This window comes from Salminus brasiliensis, chromosome 2 (genome assembly GCF_030463535.1).
Source record: "Salminus brasiliensis chromosome 2, fSalBra1.hap2, whole genome shotgun sequence".
Lineage (NCBI taxonomy): Eukaryota > Metazoa > Chordata > Actinopteri > Characiformes > Bryconidae > Salminus > Salminus brasiliensis.
The window spans coordinates 22,657,164-22,665,208 of NC_132879.1; the positions used below are offsets into that span (position 1 = coordinate 22,657,164).

Sequence of the window (8,045 nt, forward strand, 5' to 3'; positions counted from 1 at the left end):
GACAAAAGCTTTTGAAGCAAATCTCTCCAGGAAGTTCAGATGGAGAGGACTGGACCAGCCACTAAGAAAGAGCTGTAGTCATAAACCCAACTAACCATGACTCACCCCCTGCTATTCCTTTATGCGGAGTCTTCAAGGAGAAATCAGTCTAGACTAACCCGTTGGGAAAATGTCACGTAATATTTCCCACCATTTGTTTTTCCCCCTCGGAGACTTTTCTGATCATAAGAGTAATTCACCAGCTTACAATGAAGTAATTTATCAAAAACACAAATTACTCAGATTTGCTCATCCAATAAATTTTGCATTATGTAATTCTAATGTTATGAGAGAGCTCTTTAAGGATTAAAAATTAGGTTTGTCCATTTTAATTTACTCTTGCGCAATAGAGAGTGCATGCTGTAAAGTGTGTCATTAAACCTCAGTGGCTAAGGGCATCTCATCACTAAGAGGAATAAACAGTTTGTGAATTGCATGGTCAATCAGGACAAACAAAACCGTATCACAATATCATTGCATAAAGTCCAGTTTTCAGTCAGTGTAACGTTTTTTTCTAAGCTGCTCTCATTGCAAAACCTATAAAACACAGCAAACTGACTTTCTACATTCTGGAAGCCCCTCTAGTACTACATATTAACCTGTCTGTCCATATTTTCCCTTTGAATCAGCTGCCACAGTGAGTATCCCCCATCTTACCCCAGTCACAGAATCCAAGAAGAAAGAAAAGAAAAGGAATCCATAAGTTCCTCATGTAGGTCCTACCTGTGGAGCCTATCGGGTCAGATAAGCAGAGAGGTTGACTGTGGCAGCGTTTCGCATCAGAGTCCCTCATTACAGCTCCTCTAGTGAGGGGTGCTTTCTCTCTGAGTGTTTCGACGCCCAATGAATCCCACGGGCCATGAAACTTCATCACTTTAAGAGGGGCTGTTCATATGATGAGCATGTGAGCAGGCTCTTTGTTCAGGACAAGTCTCATGACTCCAGTTCAAGGTAATCCTTTTGGGAGTCCCATGACCCCTCTCTCCTTGCCCACAGGGTATTTTCATCCCTTGCTAGAACAAGAAGCACAGCAAATCTGCTTTGATAGCCTCAACCCCCACCCCTCCCCCCTGTTAATCTTCCAATTCCTGAGACCCCTTTTTTCCGGATTTTCGTCTCGGCCAGGCTGATCAGAGCCAAAGTCTGCGGTGGGATAGTTGAGAAGTGGAGACTTGTTGTTGTACCAAAGGAGAGGAAAGGTAGGAAAGTAAAATGAAGAGAAGAACCTGCGTCCACCGCAGTGAGCGGTGCTCCCCAGATTTTCAGTTTGGAAGTGTCACTACTTTGACTTCAACCCCCATTTGCATAATTGAGAGAATTGGGCCCAGGCATTCTTTTGAAAAGAAAAAGCCTTGTTAATAAATGACTGGACTCCAGTTGGGGGCAAGGTCATCCAACGCTAATTGCAGTTAATCTCTATTTCCACCAGCCATGCTTTGGCGGAGCAAAACCATTCTGACGGAGGGCCGTCTCACCTAGGCAAGAGTGCTTTTACTGACTTTCATCTCTAAGCAAATATTCCCTGCATGAGAGAAAGGGGTCCTCCCTCTTATGTATACAGAAAACTCCTAAGCAACAGTTAACTTACTACTTGTATTGTTGTCTATGCCATATTTATTTGATTTGACAAAAACCCATCTAACCCTTTAATTAGTTTTTCAGTCAATTGACCACAGCAGATGCTCTTTAGAGATGTTTTTGCTTCATATGTCAAGTTACCAGACATACATGAGATACAGATTGGGTTTGGTAACATGTTTTAGGCAGAATCTCAACTTTAAAGGATTGGTTCTCAGTCTTGGTCCTGGTTCTCAGTCTGCTCCTGTTTGTTGTAGTTTTCCTCTGCTCTAACGTACCCAGTTCACCTCAGGAAGGTCATTAATTGAATCAGGTGTGTTGGGAGCAGGAGAGTGGAACTCCAGGACTACTATGGCTTAAATTTAGTAATTTTCTGGAGTTACAGACCAGAAAATTAGAGTGTCCTTACATAATATGTAAACTTTCAAGTGTCCACCTTTAACATTAGTTACATTATCAACTAAATTCAATTACTTTATACTGAGGTTTTTGGTATCCTTTGATTTCATGAATTGGTCCATCCTTTGTACTTGGTTTCTGTACGCTTGTTTGTTCGACCGTTGAACACATGAACTGCTCAAAGGCAGTGGGATGGTTCCATCAGTTCTGATTTTCCTTTTATGGTCCACTCAGGGGAGGTTTGGTTTCAGCACAGTCTCTGGTGTGAAAGCTGGGGGCGGTTAGCAGAGAGGTCCAGCATGTGGACTGCTCTGTGCTAATGCCGTGGTCAAAATGTGTTAATTAAGGGTGCTGGCTAGTGCTAGGGCTCACTTATTTCAGCTTACTTACCCTCATTATCCACAGCAATTAAAACCCAAATCCTCACGACCTTGTTAGTTTCCTCAGAAAGCGCACAAAGACCTCAAGACGCAGGACTAAAGACTAGAGGGGGATCAGATTTTGTTGCTCCAAACAAATTAACAAGGCCTTTGGTAAACCTGGCAACAGTGATTAGTATTCACTTATTTCATACCTCCTTGGCCTTCAGTAGACGCTGTTATTCAACACAAAAGCTTGTATATGAATAAGTCTGCCAGTAATGTTTTTAAGTAAGAAACTGGATTATGATTTTAGTATTAAACTTTCCCTTAGTTCTGAAATCTGCTGTTTAACCCGTTAGGAGCAAAACAGTGTTTAGTTTTTGTAAGCATATGTTCTCATTCTTCAAAATATCTACTACAGCGCAATGTACTAGTACCAATAATAGCTACAGTAGCAATAATGGATCAAAGCCCAATGCAAGTGAAAGAGTTAATGCAGCACAGGATTAGAAACTTTAGGCCTATTAGGTACAGATTGCACATCAGTGTAAAACCGAATACATATCCTCAGCCCTAATAACTAACCAAAAAGCTTAGCCATACATATGACATACATGAAATGCCACTAAAATCCTCCCAAGACTCAGAAAAGAGTTATGCCTGGAGTGTTCATTGACATGCAGCCTGCAGCTGTATTCCTCATCTGTGCCTGATGTCTGAACTAATATAGGAGCCATTGAGTCTGTGGAGCACTGGGCGAGTTTCCCTTAATTTGCCTAAACTCTCTAAAATGTGTTTCTCTCAATCTGACTCTAAAAGACTCATTGTCTCTGTGGGTTTAAATCCAGTTAGCCATCATCACATGAGCGCAACATGTCACTGATTAGCCTCGGGATTTCTACGAGTCATAAGACTGCTATGTATATAAGTGAGTCTATTTTTTCTGCCCTTTTTAATACAATAGCTTAATTTTTGCATAAAAGCTGCATCATGCAGGTTTGGGTTTTGTTTTAAATCTGTTTTAATACAGATATTACTGCAAATCTCATATTAACCATCTGTATAAGGGCAAGGGTAAGTTCAACAGCATTGGTGAACTGCTTATTTAAGTTACATTCAACTGTGTTACAGTAAGAAAAGCTCTCCTTTAAAGAAACTCTCAAGTCTAGTAGAACATTTTGTTGTTATTGTACCTTGTTTTGACAGAATTTAAAAATGTCAGCTGCCCTTTACATGTGGGGAATGATGAATGATGGACCAATAGAAATGGTTTACATTTTAATAAAATCTCATTTTGGTCTACTGTCTCTTTTGGTCATCATTTTGGTTCTGACTAAAACAAACTTGGAGGTCACTGTGATGGTCCTTTAATGTTTCTAACAATAACTTAAAAATAAATACATTGTTTTCCCCAGAACACCAGAAGGAGCAAACAGGTTTGCTAAAAAGAGGTCAAAAAGAGGGTTCTTCAAGGGTTCTTTAGTAAAATCAGTGGATATATATATATATATGTATATGTATAAAACCACGACAACTCAAAGAACAGTATGTCTAAATGGTTCTGTGCCTGGTTAAAGGATTCTTTACATTAGTGCAAACCTCTTATAGTTGGTTCTATATATCTACTATAATTATTATAAGACATCTTACATTTAAGTACAATTAAAGTGTGTGTGTGCTTGTGTGTAAGCTTCCATACCCCCATACATTCTCATCATTAGCTCAGACTACTAAAGCCAATCCTAATACTATCTTAAAACTGTGTGTGTGTGTGTTTGTGGTAGTATGAATATCTGCATTTTCCAGCACATTTGTTGACAATTCTATGAATAATGTTTGAGAAATGAAACACAGGATTATTACATATTATCATATTAGAATATTCCTTAGCATCTTGTTAATGATATTGCTGTGATAACGCAGTATTCAATTTCTTGGGTCATTCTGAAGGCAGCGTTTTTAGGTTTGTGCAGCAGACATTAGAAAGCGAGGAAGCAATACTGCTTAATCTGGCACAGCTGCTAGAGCTCATACTGGGCCATTACAGAGGATTAGAGGCAGGGACGGAGCAGCTAGTCCTGGAGGTGCCGCTCCTCTGCATGACAGTCTAATCTGAGAACAGTTCTGCAGCTTCTCATATGGTCAAGGCTAAGATCTGCATAGGAAAGTAACTGGCAAAGGCCAACTTCTAACTAAAGCCTATTCTGCTCCTCTCTCCTCTTCCTTCGGGTGGTGTTGTGGCAGGATCACATGCTTGAGATGTTGCTCAGACTCAGAACACAACAGCAGCCTTTACACTTTCAGGGTCAGGTCAGACAACTTCCCAGCATGCAGTAAATTGAATTTGCTGTTATTTTACATGTCTGGAGTGGAAATAAAGCCACTGTTCCATTTGCCATTTTCCTAAGTGTTAAAAACAGGTTGCACACTGATTCTGATTTTAGTCTAATATGTGGCCTCACTCTTTAATTCCTCATTTGGACTCACTCAGCCAGACTATACACACTTGTGTGTGAATGTTTGACCAAGTTATACATTTAAATTGAAAAAGGTAGTAAACAGCCTCTGTCTCAGCATCTAACTATACATAATCTAATAGCATCTAACTATACATATACATTTTAGCAGCACCTATGAAAGCGTTTTCAGCTTACAGTTTCTACAGTGCAGACATTTGTTAAGAAATGGTCCTGGGGAACTGTGGAGGTCAAGATAATGTCTGAAAGACCAAGAAAACTCCAAGAGAACTGCTTATATGCTGGTAAAATAGGTCAATCAAAACATCGCATATGAAGCTTTAGCATAAGTAAGAGTATATAATACTCATTACTCAACAGTCAGTATTAAAAAATATGTTGTTATCGCTATTTAGAATTATGTGAATTGCTATTTTGAGTCCAGTCCAGTTTTTTTTAAAACTGTGTGTGTGTGTAAATATTTATTGGATAGAATTAAATGTAAGGTTGAATGGAATGCATTCTATTAATTATAATCCTAATCCTATACCTTAGGGTTAGGATTAGGACCAGGCCTCGGGTTAGTGAGAATTAGGGTGAATCTGCTTAATTTTTGCACAAAGCATTTGTACTAATAACTTTACTACCTCACTGGACTCAATATTTATTACATACTGCATAATTTGCACACTACCGCCAAATATTTATTATTCTCTGTCTGTACTGTGTTGTGTTGTCTGTCTGCACTTGTATTGTGTTGCACTTGTGTTTTGTATGCACTGTGTCTATGTTGCACCATGGTCCAGGAGGAACGTTGTTTCGTTTCACTGTGTACTCTGTATGTAGTTGAAATGACAATAAAACCCACTTGACTTGACTTGACTTAATGGGAGTAACATATTAAGTCTACTTTATGTAGCATATTAACAAAACATTTTCTGAACATAAGTAATGTAACCACAGCACTTATTTAAATGTCCTCAGGTGCGTCACTACTGCTACTTCACTGATATGCTGTTGATTAAGTTTACTTTATGTAGCATATTAACAAAACATTTACTAAACGTAAGTAATGTAACAACAGCACTTATTTAAATGTCCTCAGGTGCGTCACTACTGCTACTTCACTGATATACTGTTGATTAAGTCTACTTTATGTAGCATATTAACAAAACATTTACTAAACGTAAGTAATGTAACAACAGCACTTATTTAAATGTCCACAGGTGCGTCACTACTGCCACTTCACTGATATACTGTTGATGTGTTACTGATACTCTGTCCAGAGTTTATTACATCTATATGTTACCTTATTATTAGTAGTAATTATGTAAGTCAGTACTCTGCTTAAAGGTTTAAAGACCAAACACATTTTCTGGATGTTTAATGGATGTCTTTGAGGAGGAGTATAATGAGTGCTTATTTAGGCGCAGCTGCCAGACTCAAACGTACATAGCCACATTATTATTAGCCTTGTTAACAAGAGTTAAGTGAGTGTGAATATACAAATATCCAAATCTCCCTCAGGTTAGTTTGAGATGTAAAGTTCTTGCACTATTCACCTTAGCGACAGGCTGTGGTTCCCTTGAATGTCTTAAAGAAACTGAATGCCTGAAATCATGCGAGTCGGGTTCTTGTTTAATGTGCACTAATTTGCTCAAGAGAAGCAATTCAAGCAACTGAGATGTCCAGAGATAATCTTGTTTCTCTGACGCACTGAAGTAAACTCAGTTTCTCCTACATTTGGACTTCCTTCATCTGGCCATTCCTGAGATCCTGGACCTGTTGATTATAAACTACCTGCCAAATTAACACCTTAACCTTGGACATCCACTTTGTAAGGCTTCTCATTCAGTAGCTACATGGAGAACAATGCAAAAATGACAAAAATGAGTTATTGTAACGTAATGGAAGTCTGGACCCTCTAGCGGGTTTTTAAATTACTCAGTTAAATTACTGCGACTGAGCAAGTGCAGAACTACAGCAGCAAACCCTTCTTACCTTCTGAGAGCCAGAAGTGGTGCGATTGATGGAGGCCTGTTTGAAAGAGCCTCCTGTTTTCCGTCCTCCCCTCTCCATGTGTTTAATGGCAGCTGGTTCTTCATAGACTCATGTTTGTCCTATGCTCACTAAAGAGCCTATGCCCTATTACAACCACACTGTACTAATGTCACAGCTAAACCTCTATCACAGCCACAGGATCATCTCTGCTGCTATCTCTCTCTCTCTCTCAGAGCTCACTGTCTCTTAACTGACAAGATAGACGTCGGTGAGGGATAAAAAATCATTCGACGACGAGCTTGACACATAGACCCCGTTTCCTCCTACTGGCACACTATAATCAGGCTTAATGCGCCCGGCTCTTGGAAGCTCCCGACTTTAATGGAGGGAGATTTAATAAATGGTTATTGAAGGTAAATCTACTTTAGGACACCATGGCCCCAAAAAGCGAGCCTGTAAGCATGCACACTCGGGTTGTGGGCATCACTTAGGCTCAAGGTGTATGCAGACTGTTGAGAAAGGGTGACAGATGGGATTATGGAAAGGTAGAAATGTCAATGAGACCTGTCACTGACCACAATGACCAAGTCTTTTTGTTTGTTTGGGGGAGGATGGGCTGGATTTTACATCTGATAAGCTGCTATCTACTAACTGCACATTAACCAGTTTAGACTCAAAACATGACCTACATGTCAATATTCATCGCAATTGCATTACATGTTGAAGTAGCAACATCTATGTATCTTAATTCTGTTTGACTGAATTGAGATGAGTGGTGTAATTAAAGGAAGCTCAGACAGTGATTTCATTTCATTTGATGAGCCAGACGCTCGTCCACAGTGTGTGAACATGTCATAATGAACAGACAAATAGAAATGATCCACCACTGGTGGGAATGACATCCCATTACATTAACTTGTGCTCAGATTAGGCCCGGACTAAAGAGAACTCGCAGTGGAAAATTCACACGTAACCTGTCTGTCTACAGTCATACCTTCACTGGAAGAAACCAGAATCAGAATAAGAACCAATTTAGTGGGTAAGCACACGTCCCTGTATGGGGAATTTGTCTTGATTTTATTTATTTATTCATTCCTTGTTTTATTGTTGTTGTTGACATTGTTCTCCAAGTAGCATCTGCTGCTTGTTATTTTAAATATGAATACATCTGTGCTCCTGACACTAGGAGGGTACACATGTCCGATACATG

The 8,045-nt window shown here is 39.5% G+C and overlaps 1 protein-coding gene across 1 annotated transcript in view; it reads right to left on the reverse strand.

Moving 5' to 3' along the window:
• The window catches only part of LOC140547344 (transient receptor potential cation channel subfamily M member 1-like), a 23,796-nt gene extending 16,883 nt beyond the window's left edge, over positions 1 to 6,913 (reverse strand). The window contains exon 1 of the mRNA XM_072670818.1: positions 6,836 to 6,913. Within this exon, the coding sequence (XP_072526919.1) occupies positions 6,836 to 6,913 (78 nt within the window). The remainder of the gene's footprint in view (positions 1 to 6,835) is intronic.
• Between the last annotated feature and the right edge of the window lie 1,132 nt (positions 6,914 to 8,045).